A 25,270-nucleotide genomic window follows, 5' to 3' on the forward strand; every position below is an offset into this window, starting at 1 on the left:
AAAATTGTCTTCTGCTCATGCAAGGGTTTCTTAGAACAATATAAGAAAAGCCTGCAGGATCATTGCCTTTAAGCACTGGCATCAGATTTGTTGCCTCTGTAAATGGAGACTCCCTACAGTCACCATGGCAAGTAGCCATTAATGGACCTCTTCTCCATGAATCTCTCTAGTCCAGTTTTAAAGATATCTATGCTGGAGGCCATGACTACCTCCACTTGCACTAGATTTTCCAGTTTAATTACTTCTTGGGTATGGAAATATTTCCTTTTGTGCCCTAAACCTTTTGTTGAACTATTTCACTGGTTGCCACCAACTTCTGGTATTATGACAGAGAAAAAACTCTCTCCCTTACTTTTTAAACCCTATACATATAGTAATTTTATAAACTTCTATCCTGTCTCCTGTTGGGTATATATATAGTAGCAGAGACAGATTCTCAGTTGCTTTTTAAAAAGAGCAGCTGCAAATCGGCAAGGCTGCCATTGCTGGCTTGGAGGGGGATGGCGGAAGAGGATGTCATTGGTAGGGGCCGGGCGCCTTAAAAGGCAGGGACAATCCCCGCGTCCTCTCTTCCTCCAACAGCCGGCGGCAAGTTTGCCGCCCACCTCTCCCTCAGGACACTCGGACAGTGATGCTGCATGTCTTTCTTGTCATAGCCAGACAGGCAGGTTGCGCATGGAAACTGATCTGTGGGGAGGGGAGCCAGGAAGCGACCCCTCTTTGGGAGATCCTCTGTATGAGGTTATGGGGTGGAGCAAGCCACAAGGTCCTGGTGGAGGGGCATCCGAGGCTTGTGCTCCTTGGCAGTAAAAGGATGTTCAGCATGTGGCCCTCCGCCCAGCTGAGTCCAGCAGAAGACCCAGCAAGTAGCCGTCCCATCCTGCTGACATCTTCCTCCAACAGGCAGGTTGGAAGAAAGGACTCAATGGGGGCAGCAGTCAGGCTGCCCAGAGTACAGATCAGATCCCATGCTGCGCCTTACGCTTCATAATTGCATATGTGCTAATAAACGGTTTGGCTATGGCTAAATTTTACCCCACAGCTACATATGTTGAGCAGTTTTTCGGGGGGAAAGGTGGGGGTATCATGGAGCAAAGGCACTCCCATCCTCAAATGGCAATGAGTTTACTAACTATAAAAAAGGGTTACATGGAGATAAAATAAGAAATCCTTTATTTCCTGTTACACATCTACATTGCTGTGTTTGGTTGCATCTTGCTACCTATCTGCTGTTTCATGTGATGTCTCTACCTTGTGCCTCCCCTCTGGTGTCATGTCTGCTCAAACAAAGAAACAGACTTAACTTTATAACTTCAGATGTACGTGCTCACTAACATGTAAGCAATGGCTATCTCACTAACCAATAGCTAATCAATAGACCAGGTCATAAACAGTGACTTCAGCAACTTGTTTACATACAAACAGTTAACCCTCTTAGAACTGAGTTGTGACAGACACTTGCAATATCCCAACATTCTCCTTAGCTGTCTTTTTTCTAAACTGAAAAGTCCCGGACTCTAGCCTCTTTGCATTTGGAAAGGAGTTCCAGTCCCCTTATTATCTTGCTTGCCTTTGGTTGGACTTTTTCCAGCCCTACAATATCCTTTTTGAGATATGAACATGTAAACTGCATACAGTATTCCAAATAAGACTGTACTATAACTTTATACACAGGTATCACTTGCAAGCTTATCTTCCATACTGCTCATTTCGAATTCTAAATAATTTATTAACAAATTGAATATCACTGGTCCCAGCGCCAATCCTTCTGGGAACCCACTGCTCACTTCCCTCCACTCTAAGAATGTTCCATTTATTCTGCTTCCTGTTGCTTAGCCAATATCTAATCCATAAGAGGAGTCCTAGTCCTATCCCATGGTTGCTATGATTACTCAGAAATCTTTGGTAAGACATTTTGTCATAAACTTTTTGTTAGTGAGGCAGGACTTCCCTTCATAGAAGCCATGCTGATTTTTATCTCAGCAGGCTTTGTTCCTCAATGTGCTTAATAATTCTCTCTGTAACAACAGTTAATTTACCTGGAACAGAGTTTATGTTTAGCAGGCCTGTAATTTCCTCATCACCACTGGACCTCTTTTTAAAGAGTGTGATGACATTTGCTGTTTGCTATGGAGCGCTTCAGTCTCACAAGTGTGCCTCTAGATGGCTAGTGAATTTGTAGATTCAAATAACCCATAAAAATCAGCTACTTCGGGCGGGGCGGGGGGGTGCTTGAAAAAGAGATGATGCTTACCTTAGGAAACCTGCTTTCCTCATCAATGAGTGACACAATATTCATGGGTTTGAGTGCAATCACTTCTAAGGCTGTATAGTTATCAGTGAAGTCAATATGGTTCCAGGAGATGTGCTCAGCCAGGTATTCCTCCTGCTCCAGTTTGAAGACATGTTGCACAAAGAACTGCTGGAGATGCTCATTTGCAAAGTTGATACACAGTTGTTCAAAGCTGCAGGGAACCACAACCCAGAGAACCACAAACACAACTGTGATATCAGTGTTAAACAAGATAATTAATGTTCTTATTAAAGCCTAGATAGTGCCAGTTTACACTTGGCCTTTCAGAATAGTATAATTTGTGACATGACCACTGTGCAAAGTCTCTAAAAGTGACAATACCCGATCAAGCCAAATATTGTCATGATGCATAGAAACTAGCTAAAGCTAGAGTTAAGGTAGCCTTGGTAGTTATAGATTATTTTTAATCTCTTATAGATTTTAAAGAACCACTAATTATTCTGTGGAATTATCAGGAGCTTATCAATTCAAATGTGTATTTCAGTACGATGCTCAATCAGTATAAATCAGTGATGGCGAACCTTTTCAAGACCGAGTGCCCAAACTGCAACTCAAAACCCACTTATTTATCACAAAGTGCCAACTTGGCAATTTAACCTGAATACTGAGGTTTTAGTATAGAAAAAACGGTTGACTCCAAGGCGCACGTTACTCAGGAGTAAGCTTGGTGGTAGTCGGTGGCTTTGCTTTGAAGCAACTGTGCATCCTTCAAACGGGTGAATCACGACCCTAGGAGGATTTACTCAGAAGCAAACCCCATTGCCAGCAACTGAGCTTACTCCCAGGTAAAGGATCATGCTTTCGTTCTTCCCATGAAAATCAATAGGGTTTAACAATGCTTAACAGGGTTACCTACACTGCTTTCCCAAAACTAGGTTTTAGGATTAATGCTAATAATCTCCCTGAAATAATTACATTATTATCACATGATGAACTCTGTGCACGCGTGCCCACAGAGAGGGCTCTGAGTGCCACCTCTGGCACCCGTGCCATAGGTTCGCCACCACTGGTATAAATCAACCTGTATCATCCTCAATGTAGAAATGTATTCCCCAAAACATCACCCCTATCAGTAACAGTGCCTAAAATATCCTGCTGTTTGGAAGGATGCAGATAATATTCCACAGACAAATTAATTAGGAATGGTCATACCTGTTAGTATTAAAATTTTCAAAGCCAAAGATGTCCAGTAGTCCAATAGACCTGCAGATGTTCTTACTATCTTGTGTGGGTGGTTTGTAGATTGCGCCATTGATCTTATTCACTATCCACAAGAAGAGGAACCCATATATCCCCTGGAGGTAGGGTTCAAAAGAAGGGTGAAAGCTTGGGGCTTTAGAGAACTACCAATTTAATTATCAGTGTATAAGGATCTGATAAGGTTGGGGGTGGGTGGGGGGAGGTGTCCTTTGGACTTTGTCAAGGACTCCAGGGTCTAGCTAGCTATACTGAAACAGTAAGGGTGAATCCAGGGCCATTGGGGAGACAAAGTTTTTTTTTAATGACATGAACATGAAGACTTAAGTCATGGATAGAAAGAACTAAGAATAGGAAATGTATCCTTCTTGATCTTAACAGTCCTGCACTTGAGACTTTCTTATCTGATAAAACAAAGTAAACAAACAGGACATTATGACCATGATTTTTAATCTTTAAACATGATAATTTCAAAATGTTGTGTTATGATTGTTATTATAATTAATGTATTTATTAGACTTAGGAATCATTCAGAATTTTTGCTGACCATAATTGAAAAACACACATGGCGAGAGCTATTGATTTCCTTTACCTTCACAAAGGCATCTCTCACATCAGCAGCCTGGGCAACACTTAACGGCATGGAGACACTTTCCCCTCGGATAATGATGGAATGGTTTGTAAGACTATTGTGGAGTTCCCCAGAATCTACCTGAAGGAATTTATTAAATTTGGGTCATTTAATGCAAGTGATGCAGAAGGAAAAGGAGTGGTATCTGATTCAGAAGAGCATATATGAAGAGACCCACGAGAAGGAATGAAACAAATTTGTTCTACCATTATGAGACCAATTTGAGTCAACAACAACACAAGAAACCATCTATCAGCACTGAGGCTAACATGGCCCAAACTGCAGTTTTGCATCAAAGTATGTTTTCTTAAGAACATAAGTGCAACTGTGCTGGATCAGACCAATGGTTCATCTGGTCCAACCTCCTATTTTACACAATGGTCAACTACGTGCTCCCAGAAGCTCCACAGAAAGCCCATGGATGGTTTTTGTGTCTGCCAGCACTGATACTCAGAGAGTTACTGTCATGGAACCTGATTTAATCATTGTGGCTATCCTCCAAGAGTCTGCCTAATTTCTTAAACTAGTAGCTACCCCTACATCATGTAGCAGTGAACGCCACAAATTAATTATGCTTTAAGTGAGTGATTATTCTGTATTGGGTGCCTGTAAGTTCTAGTACTATGGGAGAGATGTCAACTACACTTAACCCCCCTCCCCCAGAAACAAGTAACTCCAACTCTTAAGATCTATATAAGTTAGGATTTTTTGCTCCAACGTACAGAATTTTCACTTGTTTTCCTGCACTAAATAAACTTTTGCAAAGCCAGTAAACTGGTAATAAGTAGGATAATGTATAAAGCCAATACCTCAAGCAGTTTAGTTACAATGGAAAAGTGTGTGGAATCTATTACAGCAGAACAGTCCAAATTGTCAAACACAGCAGCTACAAAAGAAAGAGCAAACCTTTGTAAACATACTGAACATGAAATGTAATATAACTTTCTCATTTGATAGCAACTGTCAAGTACAAACATCAAAATAAAAATGAAGTCCCGGTGGGATTCAAATCATTTAACAACCGTTCCGGTGGTGGGATTCAAATAAGTTATCAACTGGTTGTTTACAAGCACCATTTTAAGAACCGGTTCTGCCGAAGTGGTGCAAACCTGCTGAATCCAACCACTGTCTATAAGACATCATGGTGTAACAAAATATTTCTGGGTGAAAACAGATGATCTTAAGGATGGTAATCTTCTTACAATCATATCTAAAGAAGCAGAATACAGACTTTAAGAAGTAATAGCATAGCAACTGTGGTAAATGGAATCATTACAAAGATGCTTATCATCTCTTCCCAAAACTACAGATCTTCATCATTATTTCCTAAAAATGTTGATTCCTATAGATTGCTAAGAACTTTGTATTATTCATTGCTTACATTTCTTTTTATTTCTGTATGGCTATGTGTCTATATTTTAATGTCTCTATGACACATACAGCTTTGAATAACTATATTTCTCTGTAGTTAAAGTATATTTTTACCATATTATATATCAAAACACTCTTAAGGTAATTATATATATATACCAATAGTCAAGTTGGCCAAGTCTGTGGATACTTAAATCTGGTGCTTGGAGCTGTAAACAGGCCAGACAGATCTTTCTACAAACCTGAACAATGCCCCAGGTTTGCAGAAAAATATGAATTCCAAAACAAAACAAAACCCTAAACATTGGGGTTTTTAAAAACCCAAAATGAAAAATGGAGCCCCTGTAGCTTTAAGCCACAGATTCCCTTAGCGGCCTTTCCTAGGCAACCACAGATTCCAGGCTTGGTTCTCAATAAAAGGTAGGGTGAACAGGCAAAGCCCTTTCCAGGTCTATTTCAGGAATGGAGATCACCAGGAATTACAACTGCTCTCCAGATGACAGAGATCAGATCCCCTGGAGATAATGGGCCTTTCCCCACTTACCGTAAGCCCCGCGCTACTTGAGGAGAGTAGCGCGGGGTTCCTCCTCCCTCCCCACGGCAGGGGTGGCCACAGCGCAGCCGCCCCGACGCTGCCGCTGTCGCGCCCCCTTAGCGCGCGGCATCCCAGGCGCTCTTCCGAACGGCGCCTTTTGACGACCCTGCACAGAGCGCGGGGTCGTGGGGACGCCTGGGCACGCGCCTGGGACGCCGCGCGCTGAGAGCAGCGCGCGGCATAGTGGGGATGGAAGGGAGTGGGGAAAGGCCCAATGGCTGCTTTGGAGGGTGGATTCTATGGCATTATACCCTGCTGAGGTTGCATTCCTCCCCAAACCTCGCCCTGCCAACGCTCCCAAATCTCCAGGAATTTTCCAACCTGGAGCTGGCAATTCTAACGAACTGTTCTCTGTAATTGGGAGAGCTGTTCGGATTCCAGGAGATCTTCAGCCCTACCTGGAGGTTGACAACCCTAGAAGAAGAGAAGGAACCTGGAAAAGCGAAGGACTTTGGGGTATTTTGAGAAAGGTAAAGTGTGGGAGGGGGGAAATGACATGCCTATTGTGACAGACTGCTGAAGAAGGGTTAATTTTAAAGTGCAGTTCTGTGAGAGAAAGGGAAACTAATGAGTTAACCCGGAGCTCCACCTGATTGGTTGGCTGGTTCTATAGCTGTCTATAAAAGGCCAGAGGGTGGACGTTTGTGAGGAGAGTTCTCAAAACAGAGAGAGAGATTTGCTTCTCAAGATACCAAATAGCCAGTTTTTGTTGAAGGACTGGAAAGGCCAGGCTGTGTGTAAAGCCTGAGCCAAGGTCCTGGGGAAAAATCATCACAGGAACAATACTTAAAACACACAGAGGGCTTGCTTATAGGTCTTTGCGAAGAAAGCACCTAGATATGGGACAGTGAAGTCTCTAAGGGTATATGTTATTTAATTGGCAGAGTCAGGAGTTGGTTTCCAGTTGGAATACCCCAGAGCCTGCTCTGTGAAGCCCAGTGTGCCACTTTTTTAGTGGAAGAAGTAGGAGATTTAAGTATTTGTCAAAATCTGTGAAAGAAAGATTTCCCCTGAGACAAAAGTGTAGTAGAATGAAGTTTTATTAAAACTGAGTCAAAGAACTGCCTGAAACAACGGAAGGGTTTATCAAAGTATTCCTGCCAGAGAAAAAGAAAAGTTTAATTATCACTGTAACTTATCTTCTTGTAAATCTATAAATAAATCTTTGTTTGTTAATAAGCCTCAAGGAGTCATTTAAGAATGCCCAATCCAGCCTGATAAGAGCAGGCAATTTTGGAGAGAAAAGTAAAAATGCCCTCACAGAACTATCTATATATCCAAGAGGTGGCAGTTAGAACAAGGTTGACAGGATCTCCTGAAGAGCCTTAGGTGTGCCCGTTTGGTTTGCTCTAGCCCACTGTTACAAGTGGTGCCACAGGTCAGAGACCTTTTTACACCCGTCCTTATGGGTTCTACTTGTAATGTGTATAATAAGGATAATAAAAAGGTTTCTAGATGAGTACCTTGTATCTACGGTTATATTTCCACTTTATTTACATTTTCCAGAAAATTTCTTTCTGCTCAGGACACAGCTTCATATCCCAATAAGCTTATAATTTCATCTTTTTTGCTCTGTGTTTCTCCATAAGCATGCCACAGGCTCACCTTCAAACTCTGTATTTCCCAGATGCAGAATAGTTGCCAGCAGTTTGCTTATTTCCCAATGCTCAGAATCGGAGAACATGAGGATCTTCATAGCAGAGCAGATGTGAGCATATTCCTTGGCATCATTATGGCTTTCACAAGAAGTACAGTCACCCTACAAGGCGACAGATGCAAAACAGTCTACAAACTGAAAGTTCAGAACATGTGTTTGTGCTGCTTCAACAACCTAGCAAATCACCAGGAAGCATTTCCAATTATACATCCATGTTGTTATGATCTAAAAAAATCCCCTTTTAATTTAACTTTATCCTTGTGTGAATCATTTCTCTTTATTTTTGGACCATTGAAAAAAATTCTCTCATATCAAACATTCCCATAAAATTCTTGTAAATCTATAAATTTTCAACATTATTCATGCATCACTAAATTAGCACTATATATATACATATATATAGTTGCACATAAAAATAATATGTATTATTATGTGTATAAACTATAGTACTTACAAATGCAATACAAATGAATGGCAACCAAAACCACTGACAAAAATGTAAACAATTTTTAGAAAATTAAAAAGGGAACACTACTAAAAGTCACATGGCACTTATAGCAGGAGGGAAAAGACCATTTTATTATTGGTTCCATGAAACTAGGCAAAATTACACAGCAAGCAGAAGAGCTATGAGTGCTCTTATTGTACCATGATCATCTAACATTAAAAGGTGCTGTGGAACAGAATCAACAAGCAAATAGATTCCACACATCCATTAAGTGTACCTACACCATGTGTTTTGATGCTTTTCTCCAGTTCACAAAAGGATTATCTCTGAAAATGAGATTTCTCTATAAATTATTTCACCTAGTCTCATCACTGACCTTCCTGCCTTTACTATGATGATTGGTTCAGCTGGTACAATTTTAAGGAAAGCTGCCAGTGAATCACCATGAGGCAAGGTTGCTGCTTGGGCTGGGGAGTAGCGAGACCAGCTGATGATGCCAGGAAGGGCGGAAGGGGTTGGGGAGCCATGTCAGATTAGGGCAAGCATCACCGGAAGAAAGGAGGGGCGAGCGAGACTTTAAAGAGGCTAGTCCTCCTTTGTCCGGGCCATGTGCTCGCCGGGTGACGATTTGCCCACCCACCTCTCCCTAATTTTCTATGTTAATGCATGCTTGTTTTATCATAGCCTAGTCCTGGTGGTTTGGCGCATAGGTATGGCTCTGGAAGGGCAAGGGGAAGGGAGCTAGGGAGCTACGCCTTCCCCTCGGGAATGGCAACAGCGGCAAGAGGCGACTGCCCCTGCCGAACCGGGCTGAAGGGGAGCATCTCTGGCCAGGAGCATCCACTTGGTAGAGCCCCACAGTAGAACAAAGCTCGGGATGGGGCACCCGCCCTGCTGAGTGGTAGCCGTATGACCAGATCCAGACCCATGCTTAGCCTCACGCTTCTGTTCAATAAAATGGCTATGGCCCATTTATTACCCCAGCAATGGTGTGGTGTGTGTTATGTTATAAAGGTCCTCGCACAAAAGAGATCCACCTTCGGACAGAAAATGTTTTTGTTCTGGTTAAATTGTCTTAGTACTGATTGCTAACGGCCTAGCATATGAAGAAACAATATACAAATGAACAAAACAGGTGGATACCAACAACAAAATTAGTATGGAGTCTGCTTATCATTTAAGCTCTCAATCAAAAGAGAGGGTGCCCGAAGATCAAACTACAAGTTACACTCAAATGCCTGGAATTGTAGCCTGTCTGACTGCCCTGTTTCTGTTTATAAAACCCATATGAAGCACAGAAGTAAGTGCTAAGGGATGCATGGAGGTGTGGGGGTGCGCAAAAATAAGATTTTGTCCTGGGCGCCATTTTCTGCTGGCACACCTCTGCTGATTATTCAGAGTGTCTTACAAGAAGGGTAATTTGTTAAAAGCATAACGAATATACACAGTTGCACTCATTTTCCATTTTATACAAGAAACTAGGTTGCATCCAACATCTTGCTTTCAACTCTTTGTAAACAGCACTTGATTCTACTTCCCACTGCAGATCTCAAATCACACTCAATATTGTTCCTGAAGCATCTCAGGTGTAGCTTATTCAGGGATGAGGTGAGCTGAACTTATAGGGGAAAAGATCGATTCAGCAAGCAGAGGTCCTCTAGTGGTTCACTGGATACAGTTTGATAAATAAACTGGGAGCAACCACTTACCATAGTGAGGTAGGTGTACTCAGAAACAGTGGCCAGATTTAGCTTCTTTTTCTGTTCCAGGTTCATCCCCATTAACATATAATAAAAAATGTGATAGTTCCTTTCCTCTGGAGCCTAGAATGGTGGAAAGAACTAATAAACCCAGCTGTTAGCATACTTAAGGCAAGAACACTGTCAATATGTACACCAAAACATATGCCTTTACCTGGCGACAAACTCGGGACTTCTCCAGAAGGAACTGTTCTATCCGGGCTCCTTCAATCACCCCATTTTGAGTAAAGTGAATTTCAAGGTACTTCCCAAAGCGGCTTGAATTGTCATTTCTAATTGTCTTGGCATTTCCAAAAGCTAAAGAGAATGAGATAATACTGTAAAATGTAAATTGACAATGGCCTTTTCCACACAAGTCATTTAAAATGTTTCCAGCACTTTAATAAATCGTTTTTTCTGTGGCATTCCACACTTCATTTTCCCCCATTCATCCCAGAAACATTTCATTTTTCTTTTAATCTGTCATATTTGAAAATCCTTTTATGGTGATTCTTTTGACTGAAACGTTCCCAAGCCAGTTTTCCTTGCAGTGCAGTATTCTTGAAATATTTTAAATTTCCCGCCGAAAAGTCAATCATTTCTCAAGCCCCTGTGCCCTCACCCAACTTCCCCCTTAGAGCCTGGCTCACCAGTTTTTCTGTCCCTCGCCTCACTCCTTTCCCCCTTCCCTCTTGATTTTCATCATTTCATGCATTTTAAACTTTTGGGCTGTATTTCTTACTCCCCTCCTCCTCACATTTTCTGTTATGTGTGGGTGTGATTAAACCTTTGATTACATGAAGCAATGATTCAACAGACTGACAAGGCATTGAGTCAATGGATCAGCAGAAGCTAAGCCATTGATAGCCATAGTCCATCTGCTATGATCTCTTACTTGCCTCCAAAAACACCCCCCACACACACAAACATACCCTGAATATTTGAGCATCACCACTAGATATGTGTGACATTTGCTTCTTTTTCTCACAGCACCAAAGATTTACATGTACATATAGCCTACCTTCTAAAATGGGATTGGCCTCTAGAATCTGTTGCTCAATCCAAGAATGTTGACCACTGACAGAAGCTAAGAACTGCAATATTAGCTTTGTGCTTTCAGTCTTCCCCGCTCCAGATTCTCCACTGTAAAAAATTAGAAATGTGAAAACAAACCAGCAATTGGCTCTTTTGAACAACCAAAATAAGAACTGACATCTATTTTCCTTCCTACTTAATAATTTTGATTAAATGTTTGTGGAAGTGAATTTTACTCTCTACAATCACACTTCCTTTGATTGCCCTGTATCAGAAACTGACAAGCCACGGCTTAAATAAGTTGATAGGTAATACAAGTAAATGGCTTCTAGGCAATAATGTATTACATTCACCTCCCCCCCCCCAAATATTCAATTCCAAATGCTATTCAATTACATTAAGTGACATTAACTCTATAGTGAGGATTACTAGGGGTGGGTGGAGTGGGAGGGATGAAGCCTTCTCATTCTTACACGTAGTTGATAACAGTCTACATATGTTTTCAAAAGGGTAAGTGGCAGCTCCTCAGAGCAATTTTAGGCTGTATACCCCCCATTCTCATCTATGGCTGCACATCAAGGCAATTCACACCATCTCAAAATAAAAAATGAAACAATCCCTGTTATAAAATCCACCAGTTTGTATCTCCAGTTTCATACTTTCTATCACAGATTCTTTTGTTTATCCTTGACCAGTTAGGCTGTAGGCCTTTGGGGCAAGGACATGTTCAATCTGCCACATGTATATACACAAACAACCTATCTGATGAGGGAAATGGTTGTATAAGACAGATCTTGTTTTCAGTTTTATTTAAGCCTGCCTCTGGTTGTCTCTCCCAAGCTATTTCCATATTTCCCCTACAGCACAGCATTGAATTTTCTCTGCCACTCCTCGCCCATTACCTGATAACACAGCACTGATCTCTCTTATTTCTCTTCATGTTGAAATAACAGTTGTCAGCAATGGCAAAGACATGAGGAGGCAATTCTCCAATTCTTTTGTTACAGTAGAGTTTGATTTGTTCCATGGTATACAATGGCAACTCTTGGTACGGATTCACTGCTACTAAGATACAGCCAGTATAGGTCTAAAATGTGAACACACTTTTAGTATGAATTCTAACCAATAAGATAAGGGAAAACAAACAACTGAAACTATAAGGGTAACTGAATATGACTCTGCCTTAAGAATCAGTAATGAATGGACAGAAGTCAGTACTGAACATATTCACATGAAATACAATGCTGTTTGCTTAATTACTTTTAGCTAAGAAAGACACTAGGATCACATTGAATAAGGGAATTATGTCATCTCCACAATGAACGTAAAACAAAATCCCATTGGATTTAGTGGATCAAAGTTGTAAACTGAATCCTTTGAGTAAGCGTGAAGAGGGAAAAATTCTTTTGACATGTAGTTTTTGAAAATGTAGTCAACTTGCAGGTGTAAAGATTTGGAAAAATGCTTATTTCTTATATATACATCTTCAATAACTTAAAATGATTAAAAAATAGAAAAACAGGATGAAATAATTAAAATGCATAGATTGTGAAAAACAAAGGAAGTTTACAGCCTAATCATAATTGGGGGGTGCCAATGGGCTAATGCAGCTGCCGTAAAAAAAAAATTTCAGCTTCCTGAGGAAAAGCCTGTAGGGGCTCAAAGTGTGATCAGCATTTCTGGAGAAATTGTATTAAAATATTATAATAATGTTTAAGATGTATCATGTTTCCTCTTGTTTGCTTTGTGACATCAGTTGCAACAAAAGGGAATGCAAAATGTATTTTCTGTCATAGATTGGGGAAGGATCTGGACTCTCTCAATGCAGAAGAACTTGGGATCAGACAAAATATGAGCTTCAGTGTCTAAGGCTCATTCCGCACACGCAAAATAATGCACTTTCAAGCTGCTTTCACAACTGTTTTTGCCATTCCGCACAGCTTCAAAGAGCCCTGAAAGCAGTTTGAAAGTGCATTATTCTGCGTGTGCGGAATGAGCCTAAGAGAAAGCATCCTGGCTGACAAAACTACCACTTTCCTGAAATTTTCAAACTTTTTCACTACAAACTATAAAATGTAACCCCCTTACTCACATAGATTTTGTGCTCCTTATAGCGAAAAAGGAGGTTGTGCACCATGCCAGCTTCATTGAGGTCTCCCAAGCATATCATGTCTTCAACTCCTTGGACAGAGGTGGGATGCATCAGTCGCACAGCACTGCTGTTCCGAGCCGTGATCCAGTGTTCCTTAAACATAACTGCTTTTAACAAATCGCCTTGGATTTTACATACTAGCTCAAAATTCAATAGGAAGATATGTTCTTAAGCTACATTAGATGTGGAGCCATAGATCACAATGTTCTCAAGTGTGCATGTGAACACTGCTATAATCACTGAGCCTTCAGATAATGGAGTTTTGACTATTCCACTACATCACATAACACATATCTTGTTCAGAGCAGAACTAGTTTTAGAGCTGTACCAATCCAAGGATACTGGGTGCTAAGATGGGACTGGGGCCTATCTTTAATATTACATAGCACATCTGGTTTTATTGAATAACATATTGTATAACTAACTAGAAAGATCTAACTCAGCATTTAACCTGCACCATGAGCAACTTTGTAATCTGTGGATCCATCTCACCTCCAACTGCTGTAAATGTTGTTTTACATTAATTCTCCAGTGTGGTGTTTTATTATAAAGTACACAAAATAGTGATTTTTTTCAATGAAATGCTAGACTATGGCTGCATCTAGATATTTGCTGTGTCTCTTAGAACAGTGTTCAGAAACACACATGCGCATAGTACTGCAGGTCATGCTTATGTAGAAATAAGAGCATTCACACATTATCAGAAACATGCATCTGCTAATATTACAGGTAGATAAATGCTTTAACTGCTACTTAAAGCCAGTGAAAAGATGCATGATTTCTCTCAGGTTCACTGAAAACTCGCATACACTGCTTCAGCCACAGTTAAAGTGCCCATACATGATTTCCCAAGTGGAAAGACATTTTAAAATGTCTGAGTGAATCAATGTCTACTGTAAATTGCTAGTTCTTCTATAGCCTCTCTGAGGAGGAACAGCACATTGTGGGACCTCAGATATGAGCTGCCAGTTTCAAAACTATATGTTTTATGTCATTAGTGCGGGGGTAAACGTCAGCACAATATTAATACTGCTCTTTATTCTATGTGTTCTAGGAATTAAAAGGTCATCTCTGTTAACTTCTCTAATCTTCTTCCATGCATTATTAAGGACATGATCTGCATACCCTCTGTTCCTATATTGTTGCAAAAGGAGTAAACCCTCCCTCTCAAAATCTACATGGCTAGCAGAATTCCTCTTTAGCCTGATCAGTTGGCTATACAGTAAGCTATTTTTAAGGTTCCTTGGTGGTGGGATCTATAGTGCAATGATGCATTTTTATTCATAGGTTTGTGGTCATAGGGTCTAAACACTATCTGTCTATGGATGTTGATATATACAGTAGTGTCTAGAAAGTTGATTTCATTATGACTGCAATTATATGAAAACTTTATTGAGGAATGTAAACAATTTACCCACTCAACAAACTGTCAAAACATTAGCCTCAAGAAATATGATGAACATCAATGTAGGGCTTGTAAATTGTAACTTTGTCAAAGTATGGATTCTCCTGGTTACATAAATAAGGTTTCTCAAACCTTTCCATAAAAAGATTTGCAACACTTGGGGTGATGTCGGACTCCAATATTGCATAGCCTACCTTGCCTTCATCATCCTCTAATAAAAATTGTCCTGATTCAGAAATCTTCACAACTGCCCCAATTGGCACATTGTATTCACTGCTTGAAGGGGATTCCAACCATACGTGATCACCCTGAAGAGAGGAAAGTGTAGCAATAAAATGTCAGACTTCCTAATATGAATAAAGGGACAAGAAGCTTTTGGTGCTTTCAAAAAGTTAAACAAACCCAAGAAGTTCTTATTTTTAGGAGCACTAAAAGATGTTGACAAGGTCAAAATATTTACAAGTTAACTGAAATCAAGCAAGTCAGCAAGTTGGTTTATAGTTAAATGTAGGCTGAAGTTTTCTGCTGTGTTTGACACAAGTTCTCGCTTTACTTGAGTTCAGCCATTCTCTCTCTCTGTCTGAGTTGTTACAATCTCAGGCTGCCCCCACAGGATGTTTCATTAAATCAATAAAGGAAGTTGTTTCAAAACACAGTCGCGCTTCTTTTCCTAAGATTTCCTTTAAAAAAAAATCTGATGTTACTTCATACACTCACCAAAGACAATTTTGTCTTGGCAAGAGATTGATTTTCCTGAGTTGAATTTTTCTCTAATTTTCTGACTTTTGTCCAGAAAATAAAAATCCACTCTTGTGAATTTACAGAAAATGTGATCTTTTGCAGCTTCAGCCCACATATTAAAGACGACCCCATATAACCCTAAACATCCTCAGGTGCCATTTACTGGCTTTTCCCCTACTCCAGTGATGGTGAACCTTTTTGAGACCGAGTGCCCAAATTGAAACCCAAAACCCACTTATTTATCGCAAAGTGCCAACATGGCAATTTAACCTGAATACTGAGGTTTTAGTTTAGAAAAAACGGTTTGCTCAGAGGTGCACATTACTCGGGAGTAAGCTTGGTGAAGCAACCGTGCAACACTTCGAACAGGTGAATCACGACCCTAGGAGGGTTTACTCAGAAGCAAGGCCAGCCTAGATGTGTGTGTGTGTGGGGGGGGGATTTCTGCTCCCCCCACATGACGAACTCTGTGCACGCTTGCCCACAGAGAGGACTCTGAGTCCCACCTCTGGCATGAGTGCCATAGGTTCACCACCACTGCCCAACTCTGTTCCCCTACTTAAGACAGCCCATCTGAGATCAGCCAGATCTGTCAATTCCTTCTCCATAGAAGCTTCTACTTTGTAAGCCTGAGGAGGGGGGTGGGGAGTTGCTGTCTTGAAAAAAATTTCAGGAGGTATTGCAGAGTCATTTTATTTGCCAGGGCTTTTAAGGGCTTTCGAATATGACTGGGGATGGGGGAGTTATTTTCTATATGTTTTAAATTGAAATGTTTTTCATTGCTTTTCATTGCTTAGCTTCAAAGCATTTCTGACAGTTGGCCATCCAGCCTCTGTTAAAAAAAAAAATCCAGAGGAGACTCCACCATCCTTTGAGGTAGCATATTCCACTTTCGAACAGCCTTTGCCATCAGGAAGTTCTTAATGTTTAGATGCAGTGGCGTATCTGCCTAGGGAGCCACTTTTCTGGTCACAAAATTGCCCCCCCCACGTGATCAGGAAGTCCTGATGTTGTTGTTTTCATGTGCCTCGACCCTGTCCGAGGCACGCAAAAACGACGAGACAGCAGGACTTCCTGCTGCCTCCAAGTGCCCTCAACCTCACCCTGGACTCCCCCTCTCGCTTCCTCCCCCCGGCTGGCTGGGCTCCCGGCCTCGGAGACCTTCTTTTATAAGCCAGGGGGTGGGGCTTGGGGAGCAGGAAGTACCACCCCTTCCTGCTTCCCAAACCCCACCCTCCGGCCTCAGTGCTTATAAAAGAAGATCTCCGAGGCCGGGACTGCAGTCTCTTCTGGCCTGCCCAGAGAGGAGGTCAGAAAAGACTGCAGGCTGCTGGCTAGGAGCCCAGCTGGCAGGGGGAGTCTGGGGGGGAAGGTGGACACCCTAGATCTTGCCCATGTCCATGGTGACATGGGCGGGGTCATGGGCAGTGGGGGGCGGAGCCTGGGGGCAGGGCAGGGGCAGAGCCTGGGGGCGTCCTGGAGACAATTTGTCTCCAGGCGCCATTTACCCCTGATACGCCTCTGTTTCGATGGAATCTTTTCTCATAGGCCCTTTCCGCACGGGCCAAAAGCAGCGGCGTCGGGCCAGTAAAACACAGTAAATCTCCCATAATTAACGTATCACCTGAAAATAATCCTTGAAGTCTCCCAAGTAGTTTTCCCAAGAACGTCTTTTATTTGGGGCATATACGTTCATTATTGTTATTTGAAATCCATGTAATTTCCCTTTGACAATAATCCAATGACCATTCTGATCTCCAGTTAATTCTTCTAACTGAAAATCCATATTCTCTCGTATTAAGATGGCGACACCATTTCTTTTTGCATTGCATCTAGATTCACCTATAATTTTCCACCCTGGCACTTTTATTAAATCTCTCTCATCTGTCTTCTTTTAGTGAGACTTCTGAAGACAGATAATTTCTGGATGTATTTGTTTGATAAACCTGGCAAGTTTATATCTTTTCGAGTCAGAGTTTAGACCATTTATATTAATTGAGACTATTTTTATCTTATTGCCAGCCATAAGATTTTTTGTAGTCTTGCTTTGTCAGAACTCTGCTGTTTGTGTAATTTCAGTTTCTTATTTCCCCTTCCCCTCCCCCTTCCTCCAGCTGGTCTTGTGGAGGCAAACTCCTCCCTCCATGTTGGAGTGTTTCTGTGGGCTTCTGCACACCCCGATCACCCCCAGCATTTTAATACACCTTGATATTATTATAAAAGTTACCAGCAAAAAAACCCTTTCTCCAGTTGTGTGATTACCTAATACAGGCCCCTTCTATCTTTTTATTTTTCTTCAGTTCTAGTTATTTATCTACAGTCCATGTTATTATTCATTCTTTAGTTTCCGGACATTTAGCCAATACATTTGTTTAGTCTGAACTGGAACTGGTGTTATTTTGCCTTTAATTTGTTAATAAACTTTACAATGTTAGTTCTTTTAATTGTTTTTAACTTCTCTTGTAAGCCCGAGCTTGTTTTGCACTTTAGCTTTTCTGACTTTCTCCCTACCTGTGCTGGCTATTTGTTTCAATTCCTCTTTGGTGATTTTTCACCTTTTTCATTTCTTGTACATGTCCCTTTTAAATCTTAGTTCAGTTGCAAATTCTTTAGACATCCATGCTGGTTTCCTTAGACATCTCCTGTTTTTCCTCCTTATTGGAACTGTTTGAAATTGTGCCTTCAATATATCACTTTTAAGAAACCCCCATTCATCATGCACTCCCTTCTCTTTTAGTATTCTTAACCACGGAATCACACCGAGAAGTTCCCTAAGTTTACTGAAATCAGCAAGTGTCTGTCTACATTTGACTTAAACATGGCTATCATACCATATCATATCACCCCTTAACCTTACCTTCTACTTCTCTTCCCTTTCCACTGTACAACAAACTCCAGGAGAACATGGTCACTCCCTTCTAAGGATCCCACCCCTTCCACCCCATTAACCAGTTATCACTGTTGGTTAGGATCAGATCCAAAATAGCTGATCCCCTTGTATACAGTGGCATAGATTCTGCTTATAGGTACCAGGAGGGGCAGGGAGGGGGGGGCAATTTTCACTGACTCACTTAGGTGTCCTGTGGGAGGGAGTAAATAAGTGAAAATTGCCCATAGGCTAATTCCTCCCCTATTGATATGACTGGCTAGTTTTCTTATTGAGGGAGTTATCTCATGTAAGTCCTTAGATAGAACTGATTGAATTGACACTTCAGATTGAGGATCAGAGGTCACCAGGGATGGAAGGTGCTTGAATGTGGATTTTGATATGTTTGTATGAACTGAATTTCCTGACCTCTTTTGATGGAGCACATAGAGTTTGCTCCATCATTTATTTAAGTTGTCATATCCAAGGGTCTTCCTGACTATTTAAATTATCTAATTGTCTTACAAGTTTATGTTAGCTAGACTAAAGAGAACGCATGGAATAATGGTTAACAGCAGCAGATTCTAATTTGGAGAACCAGTTTTATTCCCCTTCCTCCACATGAAGCTTGTTGGATGATCCTGGGCCAGCCACAATTCTTTCAGAACTCTCTCCGCTCACACAAAGGAAAGCAATGGCAAACCAACCCTGAACATCTCTTGCCCTGAAAACCCTACTGGGTTGCCACAAATTAATTCATTTCATTTCATAACCTTTATTGGCATAAGAAATGACAGAACAATAATACTGGTCTGGTAGGAAAGGATGGATTTACAGCAGATACGCACAGATTAAATGGGTTACCTTCTCAGGTGATTGTATAAATCTGGGCAAACTGATACATTGAAGCACTGTCATTTGGAATGTGTGTTTTACTTGGATATAAAATAATTGTAGACTTTACCACTTCTTCAAGGGACAGCAAATATATCTATTGCAGAGATTCCTCCACTAAGTTATTTCTGGGGGTTGCAATCCCCAAGAAGAAGCATTTCAAGGGGTCTTTTGGGCTGTCACAGGTGGGGAAAACTGGAAATATTTGCAAGCCCACCCACTGTGCCCATTAAAACTGAGGCAGAATACAACCCAATGGTTCTTAACCTTTAATCCATTAACACTCACCAAGTACACATCATCATTGAATGCCACCAAAATACAAAAAAGGTATTAAAAATAGCAATTCAGACATAATACCTTTATTAATATAAGTATATTAATATAAGTATATTAGTATATAAGTATATTAATATAAGTATATATATATAAATATAATATAAGTATATTAATATAAGTATATTTATTATATAAGTGCATGATACTCTGCTCTCAATGAGACCCTTGTGCAATGTGGCCATCGGCCATCTTCTAATATTAAGTTTGATTCTTATTTGCTGACCATTTGCTGAATACTTAAAAGCTTGGGGAAGAAATCTAGGATTGTATTCTCAGGGTGAGGGGGGTGGATATAAACCTGTTCTCCTCTGTTGGCTGTCAAAAGCCAGTGCAAATTGAGAGAAAAGGAAGCCTAAAATCCTGACATTCCAGATACTCTTCCACCCTCCAGTTCTGAATGCTCCTCAAGATCTGTAGATACATGGCCCCCATTAAGAATCACTAGTATAGTCATTAGAAAGTCATACTAAAATAGGGAAAACTTGAGATCAAAGTCCCACTCAACAATGAAGCTCACTGCTGAATGTATATTGACTATCCCTCAGCTTAACCTACTTCACAGGATTGTTGTGAGGATAAAATGGAGGGGATAATCTTGTATTCTGCCCTAGCCTCCTTGAAACAACAACAGGATAAGTGTAATTAAAAATAGAATTTTAAAATGTTGGGAGAAAGGCAGGATATCTTGACCTAAGATTAATTCATATGATTTCTTGGCCTGTGAGAAGTTCAAGAAGGAGCACTTCCAGGTTTGCTTGCTTTTTAAGGAGGGAACACTGGTGACCTGTTCTTTCCTAAGAAGAACATACACTAAGAAGAACGTACACTAAGGATGCACCAGGAAGTCACTCCTGATCAACAAATCCTCTGCCCACAGCCTAAGGCTGCTACAAGCAAGCACCTACAGCTATTACATGATGTCAGTCCTAGCCTCAATAGCACAGAGAATAGTAGAAATATGTGCTTCTTGGAGAATAGCAATAGAGCTTTGGACAGACTAGAAAAATTCATCTGGTTACTGATCACTTTTATTGCTGACATACTAGGCTCCACATAGATGTGGTATATAAAGTGTCATCCTTGTCCTCAAAGTTTATTTTTTAAAACCAACATAGACTGTTTTTGCACTGTCAAAATATCCCAGGGTGAGTATGGAAAATATCCCTGTGCAGCCAGGAATTCCACACGGTTCTCGAAGGTGCACAGGGTCTACCCAGAGTAATTGTGCTGTGTGAAAATGGCCATAGTCTCAGGAGACTGCAAGTACAGGCAGAGGAACAATAGGGATGTATGCGCATTAAGGATGTGCTTAATGGTTTCTTGAAAGGAAAAAACGTCAGAAAGATTTTGAGCCAGAAACAGTTGGAAGGGAAAGAGTGAATCAGACTTTCTTTCTGCTGGTTCCCTACTTAAACTCATAAGCTCTCAAGGCTGCTATTGGAGTTCTTTAAAAAATCAGAAAAAAAGATACAAGACAAGAGACCGCATATTTAATTTAGATCTCACTGTAGCACCACCTAAATGCATTTCTTATCAGTCAACCATGGGACTCACTTTTCTGAGAATCACCATCCTTCTTCAAGGTGACACCCAAATCTGTGTTCTGAAAGAACAATCAAATAAAAAAGGTAATAGTTTTTAGCAAAATGGGGGAAGAAATCCAATATGAAACTAGCAAATAGGTTACAAAGGAAAGAGACAGGGATGGTATAAAATCTTTGTGTAGAGGACAGACGGTAGGGAGCAGGATGTTCTGTTGATGGGACTGAGACGAACACTAGAAAATGTAAAATAACTTTGAATAGATTATATTTTGAATAGATTACCCCAAATATTGTATATATAATATGTACATGCTAAATTTAAAAGTCTAAGAGGGTTGATAATGTTCTGTGAAGCTCCAATCCATTTTCCAGGAACCAGATTGGGTTTCAGCATTCAAGCTGCAAGCCTTTGTTTGAATGAATCATAGGACTGGGGCACCGAAGACAAACAGATTGTACTTTCTTCTGTAATAACTGTCAGAGAATCAGAACAGAGTGACACAGAGCCATTGAGGTATATTGTATTTAAACAGTTGGAACTGTAAGATTATTTTACAACTTTGTGGAACTGTGAAACCGCAGCATGGCCCTTGGCATATAATTATTTCTTAGCTTCAGTTTCCTGCATCATTGAAATAATAATGAAACTTGGATATTGTGGAGAGAAATAGGGCAGCTACTGTGAGGCTCTTCATAAATCAAAAATGATAAATGATGTATCACAACAAGTGTGGTTAATTTATAATTCTGGCTTTGGTAAGGTAACCAAGACCGACATGAACAACAGCCATCTCCATCCCATTTTATTGCTATGCTCATATGCTGCCCCCACTCAAGATGGAGATCATGTGTCCACTCCTATAATTGTCTTTCAGGCAGTTGTACTCCCCTTCTCAAGCAGAGTCTCCCTTGGCCTTCTTGATAATATTCTGTGAGGCTCCACTCCACTTTCTCGGCACCAGATTGCGTTTCAGCTTCCATGCGGCAGGTAATTGTATAAACTGAATCAAAGGACTGGGACATTAAAGATGAACAGGTACAATTTCCTGATGTTGTTCTCATGTAAGTTTAATTTAAATAGTGGGAATAACATAGTACAACCACATGGTTATTTAAATATGTGTCATAAACCTAGTTTAGCATTCCTATTGCATTATTAAATGTTGGGACAGATTTCAACTTAAAGCTCTTGGATATGTAATAATATTTTTTTTCTATTTCACAGTATGGCAACAGACACCTTAAAAAACCCACAGCAGATTTTTCAACATGCACTCAAAAGGTTAAGATAATCTTTTACGTAAGGCAGCTATTATTTGATCCATATTCATGAGAAAATGTCCACAAAAATCAACATTTTTGCTTTCAGCTCTCTTGGTTTAACTGTTGTACATTTCTGATGCAGGAAGCTCCCACCAAATCCTGCCTATGCTCACTAGTTCCTCTGTGTTCAGTCTGGCTGTTTCAAACACGGGTTCTTGACATGTTAGCATTAGCATTAATACGATATAAATTAAGTAAGAGGTGTATAGCCCAACCTCACAAAAAACAACCTGTAAATGGTCTGGATGGTTTTGTCATAATACTGGCATTATTGCCCTTATTCAAAGTGAACTCACTGCTCTAACAAATTACTGCACTCCACCAAAACCGGAGAAGAACAAAGAGAGCATATTACCTGTACAAAAGAGTAGTTATGAAATCTGGCTTCCACTTTCCTTTTTTCACAGAATCGGTTTAAGAGGAAAGAAAGGAGCAATGTAGAAAGTCAGTGGTGAAGCTGGTGAAGAACTCTGTCCCCTGTTCCAGGAGGAAATGAATCTCCTTTCACAGTTATTTATTGTAGAACTTTGCCCCCAGTTCAGAATATGCTCAATTTCTGCAGCTGGCATAATTAGATGAGGTCAGTTACTGGCTTCATGGTGTTTGATTAATGTTCCTTAAATAGTGAAACATGACAGTCCTATGGCACCTAACAAATCTATTGTGACAAAAGTTTCAGGGCAGGTGCATAAACTGCTAGGCTTAGTTGGAAGATATATAAGGATAAAAATCATGAACTCAAAGGACGGCACCTACAGTGGCTTCTAGTACTTCCAGGATGGATGATGAAAGAGCCATTGTGGCAGACAAATTCTGGGGACCTTCAGTAATGGCAAAGCCCTGGGTAGATATGACGATTCATCACTGGATCTTTTCCATGTTGCCCTCCTCTTACCATTCAATCCTGGGAAAATTGATATAAGTCAGAAAGTCAGTGGTGAAGCTGGTGAAGAACTCTGTCCCCTGTTCCAGGAGGAAATGAATCTCCTTTCACAGTTATTTATTGTAGAACTTTGCCCCCAGTTCAGAATATGCTCAATTTCTGCAGCTGGCATAATTAGATGAGGTCAGTTACTGGCTTCATGGTGTTTGATTAATGTTCCTTAAATAGTGAAACATGACAGTCCTATGGCACCTAACAAATCTATTGTGACAAAAGTTTCAGGGCAGGTGCATAAACTGCTAGGCTTAGTTGGAAGATATATAAGGATAAAAATCATGAACTCAAAGGACGGCACCTACAGTGGCTTCTAGTACTTCCAGGATGGATGATGAAAGAGCCATTGTGGCAGACAAATTCTGGGGACCTTCAGTAATGGCAAAGCCCTGGGTAGATATGACGATTCATCACTGGATCTTTTCCATGTTGCCCTCCTCTTACCATTCAATCCTGGGAAAATTGATTCCTGGGGTTACGGGTCTGATAGCATGTGGAAGTCTGCAATCAGCACAGCTATGCTAACAGATGAGGAAAGAGAGAAGATTTTGGCCCCTTTGCCCTCGGCAGCACAGGCCTTCAACCCACCTGGAAGTACACATCAATGCTCGACCCCAGAAATCAACATTCCCAGACTCAGAAAGGGCTTCTGACTTAGGGAAGGAAAATGAGGAAATGATCTGCAGTTTTTGTACTATCAATACCCTTCCCTCTTGTAGGGGTGAGCCCGCGGACCCGGCAGAACCGTAGAAGGGATGCTTAGGCATGCCGGGTGCTGGCTCACGGCCTTCGAGCGCTATCACAGCTCCCCCAACCCCCGCTCCCCCATGAGTCACGGGTTGTGAACTGCCTGACTCGCGGTCACCAGGTGTCCCACACAAAGGGACACAAAGGCTCCTGCCCTCAGGTGAAGATTAGGCCCAGACATGGATGCTTCCTCCCCGGCGACGTATGCTTAGCTCCGATGAGATCATGCATCACACATGCTGATCTCCCCGCTCTCGCTTCAGCTCTCCATCCTTCCCGTTTCTCCCGCCTGCCCGACCCCTTTTACACGCCCCCATTGAAACCTCCTAATAAAAGGTGTGAGGAGACGCACGGTAAGAGTTGCCAGGGATTCGCGGGATCCCGCGACTTCCTGCTTGCTGGCTCTCTCCACCAGATAGAAATCTCCGGCGTGTCGTCTCTTCCCTGGGACTGGATCACGACTACAAGCTGGTGTCGAAACCCGGGAATCCTCGAACCTCCGCCCGTGACTTACCGTCACCTGGGAAAGGAGCTTCCGGTACCGATCGTCCGGCTGGATCGAGCGCATCCAGGGACCCACCCCCTCGGTACCGACCATCCGCTGGAATCGGCGATCCAGGATCCGTGGTTCTCCGGACACTCTCTCGTCTGATTCCCGAACTTCAAGCGGTAAGTATGGGCGCTTGTAAAAAGTTAACGGCTTTTGACAAGCACGTTAGCGAACTGAAAGCCGCTAGTGAAACAGCCGGCAGGGTCTCCGGTGAAAGAGAGGGGAAGCTGCGCCAATCTGGTTGAGGAAATTGATAGGCAATGTCCATGGTACCCAGAAGGGGGACATTCAATCTTAAGGACTGGGAAAACATTGGGAGCACTTCTGCACGAAGAGAGCCTCAGCGCGCCGATGTTAAGCTGCTACTGGCGTGGAGACGAAGTGTTATGTCGCCATCAGCCTGCAGGTCCATGAATTGTCTTTTGCCATAGGATCTCCCTCCTTTTGATCTTTTCACCTTCAATTTCAAGCCCGGAATTTTCTCTATCCACTAAACAGGATGCTTACCTGTCCTACCTCCCCGCTTTCTACTTGCTTCCTCCCCTCTCGTTTCAAACTCTCCCCGCTCGTGCTCTACGGCGGACCAGGACAGCCTCCTTCTCTTTGCTCCGCCTTCTGCTCCGCTTCTCCCTTCCCGTTTCTGAAGCCACCGCGACTCTCCGTCAATGCCACGTAATGCCAAGCGCTGAGTTTCAAAACTCTAGCAGAGGCGTATTACCCACGCATCTGCAGAGGAAGGAAACCCTGGCGGAAGGCGATGCCCGACCTCCTCGCCCGTCTGCCCA

At 41.6% G+C, this 25,270-nt stretch overlaps 1 protein-coding gene across 1 annotated transcript in view; it reads right to left on the reverse strand.

Annotated features, from left to right (window-relative positions):
- The window catches only part of MYO7B (myosin VIIB), a 70,760-nt gene extending 49,778 nt beyond the window's left edge, over window positions 1-20,982 (reverse strand). Inside the window, exons 1-12 of the mRNA XM_048506362.1 lie at window positions 20,939-20,982; window positions 14,739-14,852; window positions 13,080-13,232; window positions 11,890-12,074; window positions 10,974-11,095; window positions 10,128-10,270; window positions 9,923-10,036; window positions 7,714-7,867; window positions 4,952-5,028; window positions 4,104-4,223; window positions 3,467-3,609; window positions 2,255-2,465 (exon numbers count right to left, since the gene is read on the reverse strand). Of these exons, the coding sequence (XP_048362319.1) occupies window positions 2,255-2,465; window positions 3,467-3,609; window positions 4,104-4,223; window positions 4,952-5,028; window positions 7,714-7,867; window positions 9,923-10,036; window positions 10,128-10,270; window positions 10,974-11,095; window positions 11,890-12,074; window positions 13,080-13,232; window positions 14,739-14,852; window positions 20,939-20,956 (1,554 nt within the window). The 5' untranslated portion in view covers window positions 20,957-20,982. The remainder of the gene's footprint in view (window positions 1-2,254; window positions 2,466-3,466; window positions 3,610-4,103; window positions 4,224-4,951; window positions 5,029-7,713; window positions 7,868-9,922; window positions 10,037-10,127; window positions 10,271-10,973; window positions 11,096-11,889; window positions 12,075-13,079; window positions 13,233-14,738; window positions 14,853-20,938) is intronic.
- Between the last annotated feature and the right edge of the window lie 4,288 nt (window positions 20,983-25,270).

The sequence above is a fragment of the Sphaerodactylus townsendi genome, linkage group LG08 (assembly GCF_021028975.2).
Source record: "Sphaerodactylus townsendi isolate TG3544 linkage group LG08, MPM_Stown_v2.3, whole genome shotgun sequence".
Classification (NCBI taxonomy): Eukaryota; Metazoa; Chordata; class Lepidosauria; order Squamata; family Sphaerodactylidae; genus Sphaerodactylus; species Sphaerodactylus townsendi.